Below are 26,991 nucleotides of genomic sequence, written 5' to 3'. Positions count from 1 at the left end.
CTTCACTGAGTTACGCAAGCCCCTTCGCCACAACAAGGCAGTGATCCATGAAGGGGTCATAGCTTAGACATAGCTTAGACCCCATAGCTTAGACATTCATAAAATTGCCCAATTGACCCCAATGCCCTTTAAGTGAAATCCTCAAGTCTAAATATGGAATATGGAGGAAAGGGGGGGAGCTTGGAAATATTACCCACTAGTCCCTTTATTGTGTGAGAAAACATGGAATAAAAAATGGCATAAATTGAAGGAGAAAGGTTTACCAATTTTGAATAGGGTAAAGTTGCCAATAACCTTTGAAGTAACTAAAACAGAAGCCAGAGGAAGTAAAAGTCTTTATTATCATGGCAGATATAAAAACTGCCACATAATCCTTTATTAAAATCCAGTATGCTGTATCCCAACATGTGCAGCTCCACTTCACCCACTGGAAACATGGGGTTGGATCCGGATTTAGTCATGCTTAGAGTAGACCCATTTAAATCACTGGGACTTAAGTTAGCAATGACTAACTTGTCAGATTGATTTCAATGGGTCTACTCTAAACATGACCAAGTCTGGATCCCATCCTATGTAAATGCCTACAAATGAACAGTGACTTTGTTTTCTTGGCCCTACACCCTCTTTACCATTATGTTCCACATAACTCTTCTCGCCCTATACCCTTGTCTCTACACCAAAATACCATATTATGAACTCACATTCCAAAGCTGAATTGGAATTGAAGACAGTATGAAACGGAAGACGGTATGAAACAATTGCAATTCTAAAGTTACTTTTCTACTGAAAGGCTTTGTTGCACCATTTGTTTGTTGCCTGTTGTACAAAGTAATCTCTTAGTTTACTTCCACTTCAAATAAAAATCTCAACAAATTGAAAGTTACAAGCTAAGTATACCAATTCTACAGGAAAAAGAAAAGTCATAATAGACATTCATACCTCTTCCAGATCAAGTTCATAACCTGTGAAGCCACCACCAATGTTCAACATGTTCATGGTAAAGCCAAATTCTTCCTAAAATGGAAATGCAGAAAGTTTGCTGTCTACAAAACATCTGTTGCTGTTTTCAGGTAGAAACGTAGGCGCTAAAGATATTAACCTTAAGAACAGAGTATCTCATTTCAGTGTTTTTACAATTCAAGCAGTCCTATAGTAAAAGGTAGCGCATTAGGATTTTGTATTTTATGTCAAACAAATGAACCACCAACAATTTTAGACACAGTTTGCACATAACAACTAACTACGCATTCTTTAATCTATAGTTAGTTTGGTTGCTGCTGCTGCGTGGCCACAACACACTGACCTGGTTTGCATGTCACGGTGAGTGTCACCAAGGGTAGTTGCAGGGTGGCTTAGTGCAACATCCAAACCTATCGGCCTTTCCATCATGGGTTGTTGTTTGCAAACAAGCCTGCGAACCCATGGCTTACAGCAGGGTTGCTTAGGGTGGGTTATTCTCAGGGTAGTTTAGCATGATGTCCACACTCCTCGTGATCTTTCTAGTGCTGCCACCATCCACCCTCCTCCGCTGCTGTCAGTGTCAGCCCCTTCACCGATACTGCACTGACACTTGACACTTGTCCCTATCACATTTGTACCCCCCCCCCCGCTTTTTTGCAGCTCCTTAAAAACTGCACAAATGGGTTTGGGTTTGTTTGTTTTTCTTTGTTCCTGCCCAAGTGCTCACATTCGCAGGACCACAGCAAGGCATATTTTCCTATTTTATTCACATGCTTCATTGATTAAATTGGCAAAGCAGAAATAAGCTCCACATACTCCCACAGCAATTACACCCACACCAAAAGCTCCTGCCTCGTTGAGCTGCCCCTTTCAGAATTTGCTATCAAGGCAAGCGCTGAAGTGGAGGAGGAATTTGACAGCTGGTATTTCATCCTGTTATGAGAGGGGGAATTTGATAAGTGGCATTTCTAAATGTGCAGAGGGCATATCAATGTGCTTGGGTACTGTACTAGCTGTCGTCATACCGGTACAACTTAAGAATGTAAACTGTGGCCCTGCAAAGGACCAAATAGCTGTTTTTTAAAAAAGCAAACCCATTTGCACTAATTTGAAGGACCCCCCCCCCCCGCCCCAATACTGATCCCATTTGTGCAAATTGGAAGGAAGGACTGAAAAAGAAAAGGGTTGCCAATGTTAAAATTGTTCAGAAAAGCAATCAGGGCAATCATCTGTCAGGAGTAACACGGGGATGTTCAGAAAACAACCAACCAACAGTGGCTTATTCGCAGGGTGATTTAGCATGATGCACAAACTTGCCCTCTGCCTCCCATGCACTCGTTGCTTCTTCTTTCAATCAACAGCCCAGAAACGCCCCATTCCTCAATTGCTATCTTGACATCCAAACCCTAAACAACCCAGAGTTAACCCAACAACTAACCATGGGTTCCTGAGTTGTTGATTACAGCTGATTGAAAGCAGAAGCTATGAGCATGTAGGAGTCAGTACACTCACTTGTCGCTGCGTGGCACTGTCAATTAACCCAGGAACTGGCCATGACATGTGAACCAGGTCAAAGTTTAGCAAATACTGTAGCTTAGATCCAACGTATGGCAAGTAGAGTTCTACTCACAGAATGGGGCTTTCCTACTTAACTCGTCCTGCTGCAGTTCCCTGTATGTCCTAAAATTAGCTTCTGAGGGTCAGGGGACCTTTTAGAATGACACCTTGTGGGGGCAGGGAGGCTACAGCAGGAAAGAGAATCTGCATGAATTTCCTCTCTTGTGATAGGAGAAGTGCCTTTTATTCATGCTACTGCTCCACTGAATCCAAGCCACTTCAACCAAAAAGAGTACATGCTTTTACCTGAAGGTGAATTTGCCATCTATGGACAATGTATTATTAGCTCTGTTTTGAAACATTTAGAAAGCAACTTTAATAATAACACCTCTTTTTAATGCAAGGATGCTGATTAGTTATCCAGTGATGTGGTACGAACCATGGATTTTTACATGATAAATTTGTCATATTCAGAAAATATAGTTTCTTGAAATCATTTGAAGGTTATCTAATATGTGAATGGTGCAATAATTTACTTACAGCCATATCAAATACACAGCGAGCATCAGAAATAGCATGTCTGTATACTTGAGGTTCCTTGCAAGATTTTGACACGTGAAATCTAAAAAAAAAAAAAGAGGGGAGAGAGAGAGAGAGACTGATTTGTATTGCTATCAAGATCATCACTGTGGCTAAATAGGAGACCTGAAGAAAATGTTAAAGGATTTCCTTTTTGAAACTGTATGAGGCAATACTGTATCACTGTTGCAAACACAAATGTCATTACATACACTAATGCCCGTAGTGTACAGCAATGCAATGAGAACCCATTTGTTACTTTTTATCTCCTCAGTTCTGTATATATAACCAAAATTATGCTAATTACAAATTTTATTAAACAAAAACATTTGGTGAACATGTAAATATCTGAAAAATAATCAAACCAGACAAAGCCTGCTCAAGCAATACCTTGACCCTGGGATTCTATCTAAGAGATAACAGACTGTTCAGTCAAAAAAGTGTGTTTTATCTTCTCAGGATCAGGAGGGTCCCACATTCAAGGTGGTTCCTCCCCAATATATTCAGGCATTTCTCCTTACTATGAGAGAATCAAAGGCACGTTAGCCTGCGGCCTGTTCCCAGTCCTTCCCCAGGGATGAAGTAATGCCTAAACAAGCACAGTGGTCATGATCATTTTACTTCCTTAGAAGAAGTTTTAGCTCTTAAAATCCAACTTTGGAAATTTGTATTTGAAAAACAATATGGAAAAACAACGTTGTCTCCCAGTTCTCTCATTATAGCCCTATGTACTTAATGAAGCCAAGCTGATGATCTAGACCAGAAGAATTAATTCAGACTGTTACTCAGCAAACCACATGAAGCTGACTGTGATCCTAAACAAACTTATTTAGAAGTAGCTCCCACTGAAAGCAATGGGAATTTCTTGCTACAAATATGTTTAAGCTCAGCAACTGACCTACAGACATGATAGGTAAAAAGAAATGGCTATGCTAAAAAAAAATGCTCTACTTTTAATTTATGCATTTCTAGAAGTTTGCAAGAATGTATCCTATTAAGCGCCAAGTCTTAGACAAATTTCATCTGTCATATGTGTTGGAATTCCATGGCTCAATTTACACAGTAATTTAAAGCCTCAGCTAAAAAGGTCCATTTCTCATGCATTAAATCCAGATTATTCTTTGAAGTGGAAAACACCCTACAGTGTCTTATGCCAAAGAACAAACGGTGATACTTCTGATAATCTTTCTGCTTTACTAGGATGTTCAACAGAACAGAAACAAGGCAGTGAAATAGCATTTTACTAATAAGCGTATGACGTTTGACTGAAAGTGTAGTTATGAAGTTTTACGGCTAGTTTTATGGACATTCCATAGGTCATGAACATACAGCATGAACATTTCAACATTTGTGACATCACATGTTTTATATATATAAAATAGTTAAATCTACTGCTTTTCTGTACCACATTCAAAAGAGGGAAAGTGGGGGAGAAATGACAAGCCTACTCACTTAACTCCAACTATTTGGACATTCAGCTCCTTTGCACATTCCATGAGATGCCGACAGTTCTTCAGGGTGGTGCCAAACTTCATGTTCATCTCTTCATCTCCATTAATATCTTCTGTGGCAATATGAAGTAAGAGCCTAAGAGAAGGGGAAGATGATTGGGGCACAGTTGGTTTACAGCAGCATCAGCACATGTGAAGCCTGAAGACTGTCAGAAGCATGTTGAGTATGTTGCCATTACTCCAGTTCTGTCGATGGACGAGTCAAGTGAACCTAATAAAAACAATCCTGTACAGAGAGAAAACTAGCAATTAGGGCCTAAAACTTGGAGTCAAAAAAGATAAGGGGTTTGGAAATGCAGCAGCTAAAGACTCTGTTGTAGCAGAAAGTCTGTGGAATGCTGTAATAAAAATACATTACCTTAGATGTAGTCATGGTCATCTTAAGTTCCCCTGAGGACACTCAACTTTCTGATTTTTGAATAAATAAGTATCACTCTCAAAATGCCTGCACAGTACTCTTAGGATAGGTTTACCATAGTTTAATTTAGGGACTGGATGCGCTCACAGCTATGCAAACCCTCATACTCCATCTGTGATGGTGCTAGCCATTTGCCAATTCACACAGCTGACAGGAGTGACTGCATAACCAACTTTCCCATTGTCAGTTTTAGGGTATCCAAAAGAAGCGGACATTATCACCTTTACCCAAGATGCTACCTACATTTCCAGCTGTGTACTCTAGTTCCCAAAAGGGTTAGCAGCAGTCATGCAGATCTGCCCTTAAACACATGCAGCCACAACACTATCTCTTATTTTATTTTTTAATACTCCAGATACTTAATCCTGAAGTGTGGGAAAAGACAGGAAACAGCTGACATTTCTTGAACATGTGAAAGAGTGGCAATCATTGTCCCATTACAAAGACACATAATTACAACAATGCTTTTACAAAGAGTTTGAAAATGGGAACGGAGGTGCCCAACTGCATCATTCCTTTCCTGGATTAACTCTTCTCTCTAGAGCCAGAAACACTGCCAGCAACTGAAGCAAGCCAGGAGTTGACATGCAGCCTTCATTTCCCACTATTTCAAAGGGGCACGTACTTACCACTAACTGGCTTATCTGCTTTAGATAATCCACTGTCATACCTTTGTTCCTCCTTTCATGCTACCCCAATAATCTAGAAGAAACCTTGATGTGCACTGCTGGTGCAGCACCACAGCTCTGGCATGAAGCATATAGCAGCCTATTTTGTACTTGATTTTTTCTCCCCAGAAATATTCTGGACCAGTTTAAGGGATCTTGAGGCAATTCTCACAGATGGTCATCTGAACAAGCATATGATACATCCATCATGATGCCAGAGACCCAAGCAGAGAATGGAGTATATTATATATATTCATGTGTTAATATTGTCTCCCTACACATTGGCAGGAGCAGCTTCTGAGACAACAACATTTTAAGTTATCTTAATAAAACAATGTCAGTAAAAGTTAGCAAAATCTTCAAAAGTAATAGATTAAAACTACAATGCCAAACACACCTAACTAGCATTGGGGTCTAAGAAAGCATGCACTCTCAGGTTTTAAAATGTAAAGAGTTGCACCTTAGAACACACACGGGAGACTACTCTGCAAGAAGATATTTCAGGAATGTATCCCTCCCAATGTAAATTCCCCCAGTGGTAAGTAAAATGAGCATATATGTTTATGCTTACTTTGCATTTGGATGAGTTCTAGCAATTTTCTTTAATTCTAATTCATTATCGCACGTCAAAGTGTTTACTCCAATTTTAGCTGCGTATTTTATCTGAGAGGCTTGCTTGCAAGGATTTGTGAATATAATGTTTTCAGGAGAAATCCCCAAGTCTTGAACCAATGCCATTTCAGCCTGAAAGAAGAAACAATTAAACAAGGTTTAAAAGACAAAGAAATGTTGTCAAACAGATTTAGAGATTAAGGGTTGTTTCTTTTAAATCACGATACTGGTTCTAAAAGTTCTGCAAAACATACATTGTTAAAAATACAATCCCAAGATTTTGTTGTCAAAAGCAGCATAGTTTACATTTGCAGACAGCCCCATTCCAAAGGTACCAAATATTTCATCTTTGCTTGCTATTTCCAGAAACCAAAAGTCTGCACAATTTTTTTATTTGTTAAGATCAGCAGGGTGAGAGTTCACAATGCTTCTGAAAGACGTTCATGCTTGAGCTTGACACTGTGAACACCATCCTACCGGCACATGATGTTCAAACATGGTATGCAAGTTGTATTAGTAGAGAGCTTTTCTTAGCTGGTCTTATCATAAAGGGATAAGAGAGGCAGGGATCCTTTAGGTTTGTTGGACCGGTCATTTAAATGACAGCTTCAAAAGTCAGATACAAACACCCTGAATGATGAGCAGAAGCCCATCTACCATAGTTCAGTGGTAAATCGCATGCTTTGCACGTAGAAGGTTCTATCCCTGTTGTCTGGTTAAAGGACCAGGTCATGTGAAAAACTCTTTGCCTGAGACAATTGAGAGCTGCTGCCAATCAGAGTAAACAATACTGGGATAAATGGATAAAGTCTGACCTGGTATAAAGCAGCCTTCAGGTTCCTAATTAGTACTGTGATCAGGGCATCACACACAAACTCACACCTTTACAGAGCAATACTATGATGAAGAGCATTTATTCCATACTGTTCTTTATGTAAGACACTTTTATTCCACGTTTCTGACAAACATATCCAAGGTGGCTTAAAAAACTCTTTACCTGGCACCAAAAAGGCAATAGAGCTGGGAAGAAGAGCATGAGCAGCTGCAGGAAGCTTGCTCCCCCAACCTTCCATAAAGAGCACCCTGCTCCAACTGTCCTGGGACTACAGAAGTGAGAGGAAGGTCAGTCTGGCCTTGGCTGCCAGTGAGGGGAACAAGGGTTATTGGGTTGCTTTTGAATTGTTTTAATCTGTTGTCAGCCTCTGTAGGGATCATTTCATTGAAAGGCAGAAAGCTGGCACCCTGCAACTGCCTTGGGGTGTATGTGGGGGGTGTTCCATAAACAGGACATCACCAAGAAAAGACCTTCTCTGCAGTTGCCAGCCACCTGAGCTCTGAAGGCAGGGCCACTGGAGCAGGACCTCTGAAACTGTTCTTAAGGAATGGGCAAGTTCATAAAGGAGAGGTGGTGGGCTCTCCCACACTGGAGGCATTCAAGACGAGGCTGGACAGCCATCTGTCAGGGATGCTCTGACTTAAGATTCCTGCATTGAGCAGGGGGTTGGATCTGATGGCCTTGTAGGCCCCTTCCAACCCTACTATTCTATGATTCTAGGTCATCAACTGGGTTCACACAACATGACAATCCCCACTCAAGGCTGAGTATGGGTTTAGTGTGGGTTGTTGTTGAACTGTGGGTTATTGTGGGTTCACACAACACAACAACCCACATTTCAACAACAATCCATGGTTCAATGACAACCCACACTCAACCTTGAGTGTGGGTTGTTGTGTTGTGTGAACCCAGCTACTGGGCCAGTTCACATGATTGAACAGCCCACTGTAGCTTATTTAAGCCATCGTGTCAGGATTCCCTTTTGTCCCTGCTGAACTTCACAAGCCAAATCAAAAACACAGACAAGAGGCTTCTCTCCACGGCTCTTTAATCCTTTACTTAATGGGTCATACAGATGCAAATTGACAGTAACTCACAATCTACAAAGGAAAAGCCTTCGGGGAGTTCAAGGAGAAGCTACCCAGGTTGAAAGTTGCCCACTGTTAGAGAAAAAGCGGGCAGGCTATCCTAACTTAAGGGGTGGGGTGGGGATCTCTCTCTATCTCGTGAGGTCTCTATGCGTAGCTGTTCCCGCCAGGCCAATCGGGCAGATCGCCTAAGCTCCACCCCTGCCATCTCTCTCTTGGCCCTATGTCTGCACCTGGCATCTAAGAATTCAGGGTCTCCACATGCACCCTCTCCCTGTTCGCTATCTCTCACAAGAGTGTGTGAAGAGAAACCCTCTCCGTCTAGCTGGACTATTGAAATCTGAGCAATCTGTCTCTCCCTGTCTGGAAGAGCCTGGGAAAGTACCTCCCCCATGTTTTACGGTTCCTCTTCGGAATCTGAGCTACTCTGCCACTGCCTATGCTCAGAGGCACCCCTGACACATGGTGAGGTGCAGCATATGCTGGCAGCCACTTTGAATATTTGATGTCCAGCTGCAGCTTGTCGTGGTGTCATGCAAACCCATGGGATTATTTAACTCTTGCATGAACCACAACCCTGGGCTGCACTACAAGACAAGCTGCAGCTGGGTGTTGTATATGCAAATCCCACCCGACATTCACTGCAGCCCACCATGGCTTCAATAAGCTACCATGGGGTGGACTGTTTTGATCATGAGAACTGGGTCAGTGTCTACTTGAAAAGTCCAGAAGATGAGCAGAAAGACAAAATACTTACTTTACTTGAACATGCAAACCCAGTTCCAAGAGCTGCCAGTATCTCCAGTACACCTGGGGTGGAGTTACATTTTATGTTGTAAAAGGGTTTTATTGGTGCCATCACATTCTGCCAGTGAATGTGTTGCTTGAGCAGCTTTCCCAGATCACCAACCAAAAAAGTATTTTTTCCAGTCTAGAAAGAAGAAAGTAATCTACAGTTAAGAGTAAAACCCTACAAAGATATGATGAACGGTCAACAATATTATAGGGGGCATTTTCCATTTTGTTACATTACTGACTCAGGCAACAGGCCTCCATTTTCCCCAGGTATACCATGAAGACCATAACCCTCTTATAATGAGAATATAATTGTGGCTGAAACATTTATAAACATTGATATGAATAGTGAAAATAGGGTGTTAAAACAGCTTACAACAGTATGTTCATGAATGCAGTTGTCAATGACATCTCCAACATTTACTCCTTCATCCAGTAAGCCAATGGAGTAGTTTGCATCCTCAAGAAGTCCTTTCATCTCAGCCGTATTCCGCAAAGCCGACAGTCATAAACCAAGAAAAACAAGGGACAGGCCACAAAGCCTTAGAGCTGGGTCCTTAAATTATGCAACAAACTGTTTGACAGAGAAGATAATAAAAACATCAGTTGCTACAACAGTACAGCAAAGCCTTTTCCAAAAAGCTTTTATTGTTTCCCCCTGCCCCTGCCCCCACTCAAGATCAGGATATTATCAACAGCGCTAGTTTAATTTTGCAAGCTAAATCTAAAGCCTAGCTACATGGTCCAGCAAAACTGTATGGTAGAATCTTTCTGGAACGGTACCATTTTGGAATTTAGATGGGCAATCTCTGCATGTAGCAAAGAGGGTGGGGGATATTCCAGCCTAGCATTCCCATAATGTGCCAGTTTTCCACATGTAGGAAGTCTTTTTGTAAAATGGAATAGACCATGATTTAGGATGCCAGAACACTCCTCCCTTGCCAACTTTGTCATGGTGATTCTGGTTAGGATAAGCCAGAGTTCCATGTTATGTGTGAAATGGGTAGTTCAGCTTTAACATTGACTTATTAACCTCTCATGTAAGGTGCCTCCGACTGATTTCTGTTTACCCCCTCAGCCCTTCATGCCACGGCTTATCCAATTCAGCTGGGTCCACTGACCCTCAGGAAAGGCTTTTTTGTGGAGCTCATGACTGCCAAGGGAACAAGCAAATCACTTCCACCCACTCCCTTCTGCTGGCATTTCTCTGGATCCAACTCAATATATTTAGCTATCAAGGCTACCACCCAAGACAGTTCTTTTATATTACTTAATTTCATAGCTAAGAATTAAAAAAGAAAAATGTGTTTATATATAAAAAAGTCAATCTAATTGAAAGCTCCAAACTCCACTGAATAAGGGGAGGGGGGATGGGCAACACCCCCCCCCAAGCTCACAACCACCACTTTCCCAATCTGCCACCTACAGATTAGACCATGTATTAGCCACCTCCAATTCTCTCTTGGTTAAACCTTATGTTCAACCTCTGCCTCATGTTTCCCAAAAAGGTGAGGGAAAACGTGTTCACACCCAAGGCAGGTCATTAAAAAAATACACCCCTTCCTGATCCAGAGAACTGTGCTCTTCTACAGCTATCAGCTGAAGGAGGAGACAGGAGGCAGAAAAGGTTTTAATGGGAATTTAAACATACACCCAGACAAGCCAATTTTAATTAATACTCTGCTCCACATAAACTCATTATGTTTAATTGATTTTTTCCTCAATAAATCATTTTACAGCAGAACTCCAGGGCACCTATTAGTGAGCTAACACACACACAGCCTGGGCACGTCAAGGCGCTTTGAGCTTAGGCACACCCAAGATGCAAGTATATTTGCTGGTGAGCTTTTGTAAGAGGTTGTTTAAGGTTTAATTTACTAGCAATGACTAATCTAAGATATTTGTACATAGTACTTGGAGAACAGACTTAACTGCAAAAATAAAAGCTAGAACACCTCAACACTTCACAACAAATATTAAGAGAAACAATGTGGGACACCAGCATGGACAAATCTTTAGATTACCTTTAGGATGAGCACCAATTTATAAGACAGATGCTTACTGGTGACACAATTAATTGAGACAAATTAGAAAATCTACTCAACCTTAAAGTATTCTAAATCTAGTAAAAATGAGGAAAAGGAGAGCTGGTAATCTCATTTCCTTTGAATATACATTTTGCCTTATGTAAGAGATTAAAATAAATTTAGGATTTATGAAATCCATTATAAACTCTTCTCAGTGTTACCTTAAGAAATTGTGTGGTAAGGAAGATTGCCAGATCAAAATGTTGTAAGTATTAAACACTCCAGTTCTACAGTGACTGAAATAAACAACGTCATCTGTAATGCCAAGGCAAGATTATGACTGCTTTTATGAACATGGGTGGAATCCACAAACTGTCCTGTGCCAACACAGCCTTCCCCAAAGACAGGAAAGGCAGCTGAACCCAGGAAAACCCAAATTCTCACATGACCCAGTAGCTGTGCAATCTCTGCCACGGCTGTTGGGATTGGTTACAGTTACAACAGCTCCCAAGTGTCAACTGCTTCAGCCAACCAGTTTGCAACAGCCTCCTCATATACAACACAGAACCACAGGGCCAGGTAGTATTCCAGATATGCCCAGGACTTACAAGAACAGAACTACCTGCACTGATAAGGATCATGTGAGAGCATTTCAGGATGGTGTGTAGAATCACACCCTATGTTCTTTATTTCTTTGAAATGCTTCCTCATCTGTATGCAAAGTGGCAAAACAACAAGGATATAGGCCTGATTCAGACATGAACAGTCAAATCAATCACACACTCCCGCCTCTCTCCTGTGTGCCGATTCACATCATATCCCTTCCTGGTTTGAGCAAAGGCATAGTTTGCTGTGATGTCTGAATCAGGCAAACTATGGTTTGTGCAAACCATAGCCTACTTTCCAAACCACAATTGGAAACTCATTTCAAACAACGGTTTTCAGTTCTGATTTAAAAGCCAAACTTTCCCAAGTTGGGCAACACAGAAAACTATGCCTTGCTCAAATAAGGAAGAGATTATTGCAATGAACATGTGAGGAAGAAGAGGAGGAAGGGGTAATATGCAAGCTTGAAACCTGTTCACAACAGTAAAAGCATGATTTGGCAGTTACATCTAAACCAGGTCATAGCCTTCCAGTTAGGATGCTTAAAATGGCTTACTTCCTAACTACCACAAAAACAAAAATTCAGCATGCTTATATGTAACTCTTTCTTAAATTATCACTGACATATTTTTCAATTTCACTTCTATTTTGCTCTGGATTTAGCTTATACTCCTTTTCTGTAATACAATAGTATCATTGCTTGAGGCAGCATTAGATATGTTTGTACACAAATGCAGCTGAGAGTTCATACATGATACATTACGTTTCTGTAACATTATTACTTAATATCACATGCTCCAACTAGTCAGTTTTTATTTCAGAAGCATTTAATCCAAATAATTTAATACAAACTTTAAAAATACCCAGAACATTAGCAGCAGTCACTGGTGAGAAGCCAAGTCTGCTAAACCTGATTTCCTACTGTGGTGTCTCACATGAAATACAGTAGAAAGTCTACCCCCCATTCCAATCCCTCTATAATTTCAAGTGCGTTTAACTGGCACATTATTGAATCCTCTGTTGTACAAAAGTTATCTGCAGTTGTTAAATAAACTACACCTATTTGTAAAAGCAAGTGGCATTTAACATAGACATGCCTTGGGGGCTTATGTTCTACAACTGAAGTGCTCAATGATTTAGCAATGGTTATTTATGTATAACATATCAATAAGATTGAAGTGTCTTCTAAACAGCTATTATCTCCTAATTAGCTCACTGATGTAGATTACAAGTGAACACGGGATGGGAAGTTTGTCTTTCAATTAAGGAAAAGCATCTTAGGGTGCAATCCTATGCAAGTTTAGACAGAAAAAGGCCTACAACTCCCAGCATGCCCCAGTCAGCATAGCTGGCTGGGGCATGCTGGGAGTTGTAGACTTTTTTCTGTCTAAACTTGCACAGGATTGCACCCTTATGGCCTTGAGAAAGTTGATATGTGAGCCAGTACCACCACAGTTGTTTAAATAAATGCCAACATGCTTTCTTGAGTTACAGTCAGGCTTTCACACATTTCCCTACTTATGTGGAACAATCGAAAGAAAAACAAATTCTAGTATTTAGAACTGAGCTAAATGATAAACAAAAGCTCATAAATATGATTGTTTTTGTTTAGGTAGTTGGATCTCTCCAGTACACAGTTGTAACAAAAAGGAAAAAAAAGACTTACATGGACAAGTTAGGAGATGGAACCCTACTATCATCAGCTAGGTTCCCAAGGTGGCTCAGCGTTGAAGTCGAACTGCTCTCGATAAAGCACTTCTCCTAAACCCTCTGGATAGTTGTAAACCTGGTCAGAGAGTTTGCCCTGTTGAGAAAATATATCCATTAAATATTCATCAGTTATTCAAGAAATCCAGATCCACAAAACAAATATCAAAACATATTTGCCCTAGTACATCAACTGTGCTTAACAAAAAGACTGAAAGCTGTGGCTGTAGAGTCCACAACAGTCAACCAAGGTTCAATTTTCAGAAATACTCTATTTAGCCAGACTCCTTACTCAGCTTTCAGCCTGTCTCAGATGTCAGCACACATTTCGATGGCCTCTGTTCCTTTCCGGGAACAATGACCCACCCAAGACATGTGCATTTTCCCCAGCAGCAGCCCCTCATGCAACAGCTAACTTCTGAAATTTCCACTTGTTTCAAAATCCATGCTGTGCAGAGGTTACTGTGGGACTGGGGAGAAGAGCAACACACACAGGTACACATAAAGCATCTCAAGGTTCTCTGGATCACAGAGTTTACATCTGAGGATAAAGTAGGAAAATAATGAGCAACAGTTGTTTGTATCCCCTTCTAAAAGCACAGCTGTATAGCTGATTTTCCCTCTCATGCATTCTAAGACTTGAACTGTATTAAAAGAAATTGCCCCATGATTGCAGATTTGAAAATTTAAGAACTGTTCTGTATTCATATACAAAACCCATTTTAAATATTTTCAAGCAAAAGACAAATGCAGCTTTCAAATGTCATGTACCTAGAACAGAGATTCTCATTATTCAATGTATTTTAATTCTGAGGGTGTCTGTGCCGCCCTGTGTTGGGAATGTCTTATTGGAATCTTGATACAAAAATACTGTGTGTGTGTGTGTGTGTGTGTGTGTGAGTGAGAAAACAGACTGGGGAAGAGGCCAATTCAAAATCTACCAGGAATAGCTTACAAAAAAGTACAGACTGAGCATTCTGCTTATAGAAGATATCAAAGACTCCTAGGCAATAACAGTTAATTGTGCAAGCTTTCAAGATTCCCAGATCTTTTCTTCAGACAAGATGTTAAAAATGCACGGGGCAGGGTGGGGGGAGAGGGAGTGAATAGATGTTGAAGTCACATTGCCTGCAAATCCAGACGAGCTAGTCCCAGGTGTAACATGGGGAGCAGTCTGCAGGTCATGTGATAGTTACTGGAGGGCTCTGCTGACCCTGGTTATGCTGGGAAGGAGGGGGAAAGAAATGTTGCATCCCCCACTTTGGGGAATATTTGTTTTCAGCCTGGGTTCAGAGAAGCCCAGGGTATTCTTAAAGAGAGACTCTGTAATGGCAGAAAAGCTGCCCCAACTCAGGCACCACTACCAATATTTTCTTGTAATGTACAGCCACAAGGGAATGCTTGGTGAGTTCTATTCATATGGTGTGATGACAGAGCTCAGTTTGACCTGACCAGCACTCTGTAAATCAGGTAAGATAAATTTTTAATATGCTTAATTTTTGTATGTGTAATTTTGTTGTAAGTCGCCTTGAGTCTTTTGTTTGTTTGTTTAGAAAAGCATCTAATAAATTCTAAAATAATAATATGATGATGAAGAAGAAGATTAACACACTAGCATGCTATCTGGAGTCTGACAAGACCCAGCAAGTATAGAGTCCCAGTTCAACACTCTTACCACTACATCACACTGGCTTTCACACTGACCAGGTATGAGATCTCATAAAGGGCAAAATTGTGAGACAGCGACATCATGGGCTATCAGACCCTGCAACACCAAAACCTCTCATGCAAGTTTGTGCAGAGGCAGCAAGGAAAACCAAGAACAGGGCCATCATCTCTGCTAGAGGGCAGCCCACATGCAACATATAAGTTATCCACTAGCTCTATAAGGAAGGGATGTGGGCACAACCTACTCAAGGTATCTCAAGGGGATCCCTCTACGCACATGAGGCATAAAAGTTATCTGAAAAAGGAGAAGATGCAAGCCTGCAGAGACCAGCAATTTAGGCTCTTTTGCCTAGACCCATTTCTCAGACTGTTAGCCACAGGCATAATAATACAATTCTAGAGAGCTTCTGAGGTAGATATGGCACCTAAAAAACTATGGGGGTAGTTAAAATTATTTCCATTTCACAAGATAAAGACCCCAAGTTTTCTTTCTGGAGAATTATTTGATAAGGTCATAAAGGAAGACTGACAGAAGCCATTGCCAGGCAGGGTCAAAAAAACACTTAAGTAAATAGTTGTATGCCCTACTGAAGGACACATCGCAAGTCCCCAGTTAGATACCCAGTGGCAATGCTTACCTTGACAACAGTATTGTTCAAAGATGGCAATAAGTTTGAGGCAATCTGCAGACAAACATAAAAAATTCCACCCAATGAAAAGCCAGGAGTTATTATCCTTTGCTCTCCTGTGCCCGAGGGCCAATGAGTAACAGAGGGAAAACCGTATATATGAACATCCTTTTACTCCACGGTGGTAGGACAGTCTGGTCAACTCATGTTCTTTAAGGGACCAGGTTACTTGTTCAGCCTGAGTCTTTGCAAACATCAATCTATGCTATCTTTTCTTCTGTTATTGCACTGTGCCTCACTCAATCCAGTTCTCGAAAGGCAGAAATTCCCCTCTCGCTACTTGGTATTATTTCTGCAGGACTCATTTACTAAAGGAGGAACCTATGGACTGTTCTAGCCATCAGAGTAAGTCCAATTTTCCATTTTCCCACCCTACTAAAAAAAACCCCAGGCATTTATGAGAATGGAAGAACTAGATTACTTTCATGTCCTGATGCCATGCCCAACAAAAGACTTTAGCGAACTATGTAGAGAAAACCTTCCAAAAGAATTTCAGCTGATGTCTCCAAGGAGACAAAGATTAAAAGAATCAAAGGGAGCATATCATGTATTTGCTTGATGTACCCTATGCCCTCTGGCACAGAGTTGGCCACACCTACTCCAAAGGAATCCTATCATATGTGCTCTTCATAGGATTGGGCCACACCTACTGTTTCCTTGCATTCTCTTTGCCTCTTGAACACACTGTGGAACTCCCCACCCACCTCCATCTTTATCACTGCAACAACTTCCACGGGCGTAGCTATGTTAGTTTGTTTCAGGGAAACCCCAACCTCACGCACGTTTTGTAGCACCTAACAAAGACCAACAAATATACGAGTTGAATCCAGTTCTGGTGCTCTGCTGATAGAAGTTGTAACGTCAGCAGAACCAGGCCAGGGATGATTCGCCCTCACTCCTGCAGCCCCCATGCACCTTCAAAATCTGCTCCAGAGGCTTGGGAAACCCTCTGGAGCAGATTTTCCAGAGGCACAGAGGGCTGCAGGGGGGAGGAGAGAGGAAGAAAGTGCCATCACTAGACAATTTCCACTAGCACAATGTTGGATTTCAGCCATAAATAACAAACAAGTGATGAAACATCCTGGTCCAAGAAGTAATGATACCACTCTATCCTACTTTGGTCAGACCTCATCTGGAGTACTGTGCCCACTTCTGGGCACTGTAGTATAAGAAGGCTATGACAAATGAATGTGTCTAGAAGAGGGCAATAAAGATGGTAAGGGATCTGGAGACCAAGTCTTATGAGGAAAGGTTGAAGAAGCTTGGTTTGTTTAGCCTGGAGAAAAAGCAATGTGATAGCCATCTTCAAATATCTGAAAGGACATCGCCTAGATGGAGAAAATGTATTCTGTGTTGCTCCAGAGGGTAGGGCCTAAACTAATGGGCTCAAATTACAAGAAAGATTTACCCTATATGTTAAGAACTACTTCTTAAAGGTACAAGCTCTTTGACAGTTGAACAGACTGCCTCAGGAGGCAGAGGTTCCTTTCTTAGAGGATTTTAAGCAAGAGGCTAGATAGCTACGTATCAGACATGCTGTAGCAGCTGAAGTCCTGCATCAGCATGGGTCTGGACAAGAAGACCTGGACAAGATGACCTTCCAACTCTGTGATTCAATGACATTTATTATGCATTTGATTAAGTAGAGTCTAGTCCACACACAAAAATCTGTAAGGTGCTGTAAGTCTTTTCTCTCATCTGTTCCCTATCAAAACTGTTTAGACCATATTAGGTGTACAAAGTTAGCAGGTATTATACATCACCATAAATTTATCATATTTTTGTCCTACCCACACTCTAGGTAGTGGTCATGAGATTATCCCTGACAGCAAGTCAGAATGAGGGATGAGACTACCACCAGGTCACCTAAGGTTCACTACTAAGCAGGGATTTCAACATGTCTCCCCATTCCAGCACTAAACCTCCTACCCCTTGTACTTTTCCTGGCTGCGGATGCTGGGAGTTGTCATCCAACAGATCTGGAGGGCACTAGGTTGGGCAAGGCTGTTTTATGGCATTAGATTATTATTTTTACAGAGGTTTAGCAACTGCAAAAACAAATTGCAAGTTACTGCTAGGTCATGGATTGGTTGCAAAAAGTCTAGCAGGCATTTTGTCATACAAAAGCACAATTATATCCTAAACAGAAGGTGGGGAAGTGAAAAAGATGCCTAAAAATTTAGCGTACTGTAAGGTTTTGGGAAGTTGCACAAAAGAGTTTGGCACAAAACCAAGGGCAGAATCCAATGCAGTGCTTACGCCTCCACCAATTCTCTTTTACCCCACCAATTCCATTGCGCGAGCAGGACCCACTGCTTGTGCTACAGTGATTTAGCACTTCCCAGAGGAGGCCACAAAATAAGCAGAAATACTAGTTTCTCAACTGAGGAATCGGCAGAGCTCCCTTATATGAGCTCTGCTGACCTCCTCCATTCCAGAAATGAGCGTTTTCACTATATCTTCCTAGAGCTAAATCTGTCTTCTGCAAGCAGTGAGTCCTACTTGCAGATAGGAATTGGTGGGGCGTAAGACAATTGGCAGAGGTGTAAGCACTCTGTTGGATTCCATCCCCAAAGTATTAACTTTTTCATATACAGGGATGCACTTTTGTAACTCAAAGGAATATTATGAAATAATAGATTTTTTGTCTACAGCTATAGACAGAGATATATTTAAATGTAAGCGCTAGTATTTGGGAAATGTGGGTTGAAGTGGCAGAAGGCATTGTCCATATTTCAATTTAGGGAAAAGATGGCCTTGTTTTTACCCAAGTGTAAGCAGTGTCAGAACATCAGTTGCAGAGATAGCAGACTTCAAAAAAATCAACTAAAAGAACTTAAGACAAAACTGTCTTGTAGAATTACAGCACTGGTCTAGGCCAGTACTCCTACTAACTTTTCTGTCAGTGGCTCTCCATTATCTCAGGTAGAGGACACTGCTACCAGAGATCCTGTACAATGGAGTTGCCAAGGATCTTGTCATCTTCTGTATACAAAGCATGTGCTCTATCACTGAGCTATCACCCCTCCAAACTCTCAGATTGTCCTCTGCCCGCCCCCCCCCCCTCACAATCTTAGCATTGGCAATTGCAACAACTATTCTGCTTTGTAAAATCCCCACTTCATTGTAGCATATACACAGTTGCTTCAGTGTCTCTTTATTTATTAAAATAAATCTTGCCAACTGAATTTTATTTTATTTTTTACACTTTTAGATCAAATAACTGAAGTTTTCTAAATGGCATTAATGACAGATAAATTAAAAACAAAATACAAAATGACAAAACAATGGTAACACCACAATATAAAACTAGCAGCAAAAGGTATAAACAGTGCAGGACACAATAAAACACAAATAAAAACCAGCTGCAAAAAAAAAGTGCAAACATCTAAAAGCACTCAAACATTTCCTAAAATGCCTGGGAGAATAAAAAGGCCTTCACCTGGTGGAGAAAAGATCACAACACAGATGCTAGACTAGCCTCCCTAGGGAGGGCATTGCAAAGAGCATGAATAATTGCTGCAAAGTACTCTCTATCCTGGTAGGGTTGTAGCCTAAGCTGATAAAAGGTGCTGTGATCCACTGAGATCACCTGTGCCTTTAAGAGCACCCCCAAACTACAAACCTCATCCTTTAAGAGACTACAATTCTCTCCAACACAAGGTAAACTCCACTCAGACAGACAGACATGAAACATGCATGAACAGTATCTATCTTGTTTGGACTGAATCTCATTTTATTGGGCCTCATCCAGTCCATTACCCTACCCAAGCACTGGTTCAGATCATCAGCTTCACCTGCATTAGAGGAAAAGAAGAGGTAGAGCTGGGTATCATCCACATATTAGTGACACCTCAGCCCACATCCCTGGAGAACTATTCCTAGCACTCTCATGCAGATGTTGAAAAGCCTGGAGGATAAAACAGAGCCCTGAAGAATCCCATAGCACAATTACCATGGGGCAGAGCAATAATCCCCCTGCACCACCTTCCATGGAAGATAATGGCTACTCATCATGATGGCTATATATTATCTCCAGCCTCAGAGGCAATACACCTTTCAATACCAGTTGCTGGGGAACATGAGCAGGAGAGTGCTATTGGACTCATGTCCTGCTTGCAGGCTTCCCATAGGCATCTAGTGGGCCAGTATGGGAACAGAATGCTGGACGAGATAAGCCTTTGGTTTGAATCTTTTGTTCTTATGGTATCAGCCATAGGCACAGACCCAGTGCAATACAGTGCCCCCACAACCTAACTTAGACAGCCTATCCAGAAGGATAGAATACCATGGCCAATGGTATTGAAACTGCTGAGAGTTTCTCAGAAGCAATACGGTCACACTCCCCACGGCTCTCTCCTGGTGCAAGTCTCCCCATAGGGCAATTAAGGCAGTCTCTATTACAAAACCAGACCTGAAGTTGGATTGAAATGGGTTTTGAAAATCAGTTTCTATCAAGAGTGCCTGGAGTTGATCAGTGGTCACCCCCTTGAGCACCTTATCCAGTAAAGACTTACAGCAATGTTTATTATATTCATAAAAATAGACATATGTACTATCCTATGCTAAACAAGCTGGCTATTAAGTAAGCATGTCATTTTCTAAAACAGGTGAAAAGTGACCTTTTACACTATTTCAACACTACTCTATGTACAAGTACACAATGTAGCAATATTGTGAATGCATCCATTTCTAAGAACATCAAGAGGAAGGGAAGTTTCCCTGGAACTAGGAATTAAAAGAATACAGTTTTTCTGCTGAATTTTTTTTACTCTCAAATAAGTCAGTATTTTAGTTTTGCACACTGGACATCTGAGTTGTAGGACTTTGTAAACATACGAAGGCCGTGCATAAGTACTTGTGAGTAAGCCCCATTGAACTCAATGAAATTTAGACTTCTGAGTAAATATGCATAAGATTTGTCTGAACCAAAAGTGATCTAAATTACAGCATCCCCTATAAATCTTTATCCTTTTGATGTGTTAAGCTTTATTTCTGAACCAGCATTTTTATGCCAGCAGAAATCATGTAGTCCTCTGTAGATATGCTAATCTTTTAAGGTGCTACAAGACTCTCAGTAGTCCTTCAAGACGGCATACTCCAGTTAAACAAATGTGCCCTAAGTGCATTTCAACTACCTACCAGCTTTTCAGGTACACTCGCCATTCGACCTGGATTTATCAAGAAGTCCACAGTTTAAAATTACAACATCCTCTTGTGCATATAGAATGTTCAGCAACTCTAATTTAGCACAAAGCCTAAATGCTTTAGATAAAAGTTCATTAGGCTAAAATTTGTGGAGGAGGAAAGTATTTAAAAATCTATTTTGTCAGGAAACATCCTTATATATTGACAGTAGGGTTACCTGCTTACTATTCAAATTCATTCCCCAGATGTGTCAGATTCAGGAGGTGTCAAAAAAGAATCACATGGACAATAAATATTCTATCCCTTTATCACCGCAGGACTTTGCAAGAGATCAATGCTAAGGTTGTGTAGGAATCTTTTTATTTGTTTTCCTAAAGATCATCCTTCCTTGAAGCTCCAAAACCTATTGTTGCTAACAGCAGGGTGACTTTACTTGCCATTTTCTATACAATTAAACTGCTTTCATAAGTACAATTGTGTCTTTCTTCCTTCAATTCAAGCTATGTGTAATGCAATGCAGCAGTTTTCTTAGCCAAAGATAAGCTCTTAGGATTTTCAAGTCATAAAGCTAAACATTGCCCTTGGACAGGAGACCAAAAACAAGGCAGAGTAGCCAATTATTCATGGACCTTCCCACATGTCTGAATTGGCTTGATACTAGCAGAAAACCAAAGAAAAGAAAATCCATTGTGTACAACAGCTATCGACAAACCCTCCCGCTTATCTAATGCGCAACTGTAGCTCTCCCACAGCTGCTGGAGGCTGTTAGGGTAAAATCAGTGGCTACTGGCTTCCCTGTGGGTGGGACAGACAAATATGCCTGTTGGCGACAAAAGCTCTCTTACTATGCTGTAAGCAGGCAGACAAGGGAGGGGACGCTGGCGCTACTTGCACTCGGAAGAGGCGTCTGGGGTGGGGGGGATGCCGTGTCGCAAGCCGCGGCAGCAACAGCAGCATTGTTCACACCGTGACAGGAAGCAAAGAACTAGACAGGACCAGTCCAGACTGGAACAGACCCTCCTCCCCTTCCACCACCATTATTCACTACTGAACTCCATTAAGATGCCACCGCCCACAGTGCAGTGCTGGAGGAGAGCGCTCATAGTTGGTAACTCGCACACATATATAGGGATGGGCGGGCGGGGGGGAGGAACATTGGGAATGATCAAGTCAGCACTGCCATATAGAATTGTAAAGCTGAAGGAGAAGCTCCCAGCTAGCTAGAGCTTCATATGACAGTGTTTCCTCCGGAAGAGTGTGAAAGTCAAGCCTATCAAGAATTGTGCTTCTTTGAATTGCTCTGTACTGGCGCCAAATTACTGAGGATCTTCTACATTTTTTTTTTAAACCACCTTTCCTTCCTTCTATGCAAAGCTCGACTCTATGCCTTCACTAGTACTTCTGAAGCATTTGGATAACTATGCAGTTTAGGTATAGGGCAAACACAGCAAATTTGCATTCCTCTGGCACACCTAATTCTGATTCCCATGCCCCCAAGGGAAGCACTAAAGGCATATTAATTCTGTTATTAATGTGTAACTGCCCAGTTGTACTCAAATGGAGGGAGGGATCAAGTAAGACAAAATGAACAAATTTGTTAGGGCATATGCTTTTGTGGACTATAGTCCACTGCATCAGTGGACTGTAATCCAGGAAAGTTTGTGCCATAATAAATTTGTTAGTGTTTAAGGTGCCACAAGACTAATTTTTGCTGCAACATACCAACACTGCTACTCCTCTGGAAATTACACAAATCAGAGATGGAAGTTATTCCACATTAACATGGTGGTCAAGGTATCTCTTGTATGTTAAACAGCTAAATTTTTGCCTCCTCCCCACAAAGGGAAAGGCAGTGTTTGTCAAGTTGTATCCTGTCCAAGAGACTCAGAGCAGCATTCACGTGATTCTCATTTTATCTTTGCAACATGCCTCTCCACCTTTGACATAGGTTAAGCTAGGGAAAGACCCATTTGCCCAAAGATGAGTAGGAATGTAAAGCTGCATTTCCTATGTTCAAAGCCTCTACACCACACTGATGGCCAGAAAACCAGCTGCTTCCAGAAGTGCTACATCTCTAACCATTTTGGAATGGTTAGGATTTTGGAATTTTTCTTCTGGCCAACACCTTTGCTTTTTGTATCTCTAATCAAACCAACCTGTAAACAGTAGAGTTGACACATTCAAAAGGATATAAAACTCTCCACATATTTTCTAAAAGCTACAGTTATGACAGATCAGCACAAACTACCAGAAGATCTCCCCCACTCCCCAGCCAGTCAAGTAAACCTTGAACCTAGTGGCCAAGCCCTTGCATTAGGGTAATAAGAAAAGGAGAGAATTTGATCTACTTGCTTATGACCACAACATGGATTCATTGCTTCTTTATATGCTTTAGGCTGCAACCCTACACACTTACTTGGGAGTAAGTCACATTGAACTCAGTGGTGCTTACTTCTGAATAGACATGCATAGGATTGCACTGTTAAGCCATCCTGTCACTCATACATCAGAATGGATTTTCTCAACTCTTCCATGCATGCTTGGGGACAAACTTCCATTGCTGACTGCCTGCACAGAACCAAAGGGTTGCATTTACTCCAGCGTAATCAAATGGAACACAAAGATATGTTCTTGTTTAAACTGAAGAAAAGACTGTTGAGAGATGGGATGACTACCATCTTTACATACTTGAAGGGCTGTCAAAGGGGACCCAAACTAATGGGTTCAATTTAAACAAAAGGATTTAGACTAAACATTTAAGAAGAACTTCCTGATATCATTCAGAGGTTTTTAAGCAAAGACTGAATGGCCACCTATTAGGAATGCCGTAAGAGGGGTTTTCCTGCATTGGCAGGAACTGGATTGATTACCTTTGAGTTTCCTTCCAGCTCTATCATTCTATATGGTGCAAGTGTCCCACAGACAACTAGGATTATGGAAAAGTATGCACCCCAGGCAGATTGCATTCATTAAATAACAGGGAGAGAAGGTCTTGCTTTACTGACTCCATTCCTCGGTATGCTGGTGCTAAGACTTAACATCATGGAAAGGGATAACTGCATGAATTACCACCCAACCATGAAGAGAAAGTACTTGATCTTTGAAGAAAAGGAGAATGCCAGTTGAGCTGGTGTCAAATTATGTAGCCAACTACTATATCAACAACCATTCATAATATCAAGAATGGTCTAGCCACAAACAATGGGTGCAAGATCCTCACAGCCAAACCATGTCAGATGAGTCTCTTGCAGACAAGACAGGGTTGACACCTGGCCTTTTCCTCCATTTCCTTCGTGAACAGCATATGTCTTTGTATACTTTGGTACCTTGACATAAGCAGGCAGTTTCAGGTGAGAGATATATCCCTTCATGGTTACAAAATCATTAGCCACTTCTTGCTGAGCTCTTCCACCAGTATGAAGAGAGGGCACAATGGTGGCTTTCAGTGCTCAAAAAGCACACGAGAAGGAAATGCCCTGTGTTAGTGCCAGACAACAACATAACCCAAGTTAGTTGGCCTCGATTCTACACACACCACCCTCCTCCGGAAACACAAGGCGCGGGGGAGGGCGTGGGGAGAGAGAGCTCTGCCATGTCACCAGCTCTCCTTGTATCCCTTCATGGTTACAAAACGAGGCTTGACTGCCCAGCGAAATCCCCCTAAACTCCAGAGAGGCTTCCCTTATTGGGGAAGACTCGCCTGACAAAACACCACTCCCTCCCGCGGGTGGAGAGTGACAAGTGGAAAGGCGGACTAGCCGGCTTCCATGGGATAAAAAGGAATCTCCTTTCACAGTGCCAGCCAGACAACAAGCCCTCCTTCCCCGGGAGCCTCTGCCCTGCATTTCCCAACAACCACTCCCCCTGCCCTCCGCCCCGCAGGCTCAACGACAACGCGTTAAACGGCTGTTGCTCCTCGCAGCTTATCACTGCGAGGTGACCCAGTTCTGAGGCAGCCACCCAGGCGGCGGCGGCGGCGGCGGCCTCACACTCCTCTCTCCACAGGAGTCCGCCATGTTAGAGCCGCCGCCGAGCCCCTCTGCCATGTTCTCATCGGGGCGCTATGCCTCCATTCCTACACACGCTCTCCCCACCCCACATCCACCCCGCAACGGCCCAACCTACGAGAAGGGCAGAGGCGCCAGACCCACAGACGGCAGCCCCTTCCTCGCAGGCGCGAGCGGCCGCCATGTTAGAACAGAAGCTGCCGCGCCGCCCGCCGCCGCCGCCGCCGCCCTTCCAAACACACACGACTGACCTGCTCGGGCTGGAGCTGAGGGCTTCCTTCGCCGCTCAAGTGTGCGGGGGAAGCGAGAAGCGAAGACACAAAGCCGCGGCAATAGGTGCCGGGAGGCCCGAGAGTAAGGCGCGAACGCTCCCCATCGTGACTCCGCTGCGGGGGAGCGGAGGGCTGCTGTCCCGGAGCTTCCCCTCGCGCTTCGACAGCCCGCCACGGGCGCCAAGAGCTCGACAGCTCTCGCTGCCCCTCGGGAGAGAGATCTATAAATACCTCCCCCCCCCCCGTCAATGGGAGAATCACCTAGGCGCCCCCCCCCCTCCCGCAATACACACGCGCGCGCGCGCGCGCCGACGAGGGAAAACCTCTCGACTCGCTTTCCAGCGGATCCAGACAACTCCCCACACAGCCACCGACCCACATGGCTCTTCCTTGCGCCTGTTTCTAGAAGAGCCGTGGGTCACCCACGCCATCTATGGTGCTCCCCAGGACTGAGAAGAAGGCGTCTCCTCCCCACGCTTCGCCCTGCTCCCTCCGTATGCGGAGATCGCCAAGGCACCTGCGTCCACCGTCACTCGCACCTAGCAGGGGCTGAAGGTTCACTTGGAACGAGTCTGTCCTTTCCCTGCCGCGCTTGGGCCGAGTTTCAGTGCCCAAAGGGCTTCCCCTGCCTCTCCTTCCAATGCCGTTTACCCCCACCCCCACCCCCCACATTCCCCAATCAATCAGTAATACACTCACGTGGGACAACGGCCCGAAAGATTTGGTAAATCGTCTTCTCTTTTTAGGCGGAATTTTTAAAGAGTGATGTGGGAACCTACAGCAGAAATACAGGCGGCGGCAGCGGCGCCTTCCAGGGCCATAGGCTGCGGGGGCGACCGGCGAAAAAGCGCAAAGCTGCGCTGAGGCTGCGGAGCAGAAGCACAAAAAACAAGCGAGGCCGCGAGGGAGAAAGGGGCAAAAAGCCGGGAGGAGAGGAGACACCTGGGCGGCCAGAGGGACAGCGACGCGGCGAGAAGCAATAAACCCGAGCGGCCCAGCGCAGAGAAACAGCGAAAGAAGAGGAAGAAGGGCCGCCGGCCGAGCATTTATAGCAAGTGAGGCTATAGGAGGGGCTCAGCGCCACGCGTCACAAGCGTGCACGGAAGGAGGTGCCTCGCCTGCCTGTTTCCTCGCAGAAGGACCGAAGGCGCCCTCTCCTCGCGCCTCGCTTCCTGCCTAGCGCGAGTGCAAATTCCTCGGGACAAGAAGGGCATTGCGCATGGGCGCGGAGCGCGCACTCGGGAGCGTAGGAAAGAGACGAGTGTTCTTCCGAGGCGGCGGCGCCGCCAGGGCTGAACCTTGGGGACAGTGTCCAAGGCGGGCGCCCCCCGCCCCCATTGACCACCCAGAGAGCAGCAGGTGCAGAAGCAAGCTCCGTTTTATTGCTGTAGTTATGATGTGCTACGATTTAAATAAGTTTAAAATGCAAAACGGCACATGTTCGGAGTGGCGTTTGGTTTCAGTCAGGGTGGCAAACAATTTTGTTACTGTTATTCTCACGTATCATGAATGTAGAAGGAGTTTTAAAGCATAGAATGGCGGTGGGAGGAAGGGGAAAGAAATGTTAGTTGTGTGCTTATCACATGGCCGCAGTAAAAGGGCTCCCATAAGACCGTTAAGGGCGCAATCCTATGCATGTTTAGACAGAAAAAGTCCTACAATTCCCAGCATTCCCCAGCCAGCCATGCTAGCTGGGGGATGCAGGACTGTTTTCTGTCTAAACACGCATTTATTTATTTATTTATTTATTACATTTATATCCCACCTTTTTTCCTCCTTAAGGAACCCAAGGTGGTGTATATAACCCTCCTCCATTTTATCCTCACAACAGCAACCCTGTGAGG

The 26,991-nt window shown here is 43.0% G+C and overlaps 1 protein-coding gene across 5 annotated transcripts in view; it reads right to left on the bottom strand.

Moving 5' to 3' along the window:
- Positions 1 to 26,166, bottom strand: part of AZIN1 (antizyme inhibitor 1) — a 36,001-nt gene extending 9,835 nt beyond the window's left edge. The window contains exons 1-8 of one of the 5 annotated variants that reach the window (XM_084848977.1): positions 25,847 to 26,166; positions 13,323 to 13,460; positions 9,400 to 9,597; positions 8,986 to 9,159; positions 6,265 to 6,437; positions 4,549 to 4,683; positions 3,058 to 3,139; positions 940 to 1,014 (exon numbers count right to left, since the gene is read on the bottom strand). In XM_084848977.1, coding sequence (XP_084705103.1) covers positions 940 to 1,014; positions 3,058 to 3,139; positions 4,549 to 4,683; positions 6,265 to 6,437; positions 8,986 to 9,159; positions 9,400 to 9,501 — 741 coding nt within the window. In that variant the 5' untranslated portion in view covers positions 9,502 to 9,597; positions 13,323 to 13,460; positions 25,847 to 26,166. The other 4 variants (XM_084848978.1, XM_084848980.1, XM_084848981.1 and 1 more) reach the window with 4 other exon arrangements.
- Positions 26,167 to 26,991: the final 825 nt, after the last annotated feature.

This window comes from Heloderma suspectum, chromosome 4, assembly GCF_057233095.1.
Source record: "Heloderma suspectum isolate Gila_16-S chromosome 4, 16-S_ref, whole genome shotgun sequence".
NCBI classification, from domain to species: Eukaryota; Metazoa; Chordata; class Lepidosauria; order Squamata; family Helodermatidae; genus Heloderma; species Heloderma suspectum.
The sequence above is the reverse complement of the archived record's forward strand: the minus strand, read 5'-3'. Positions and strand labels throughout refer to the sequence as shown.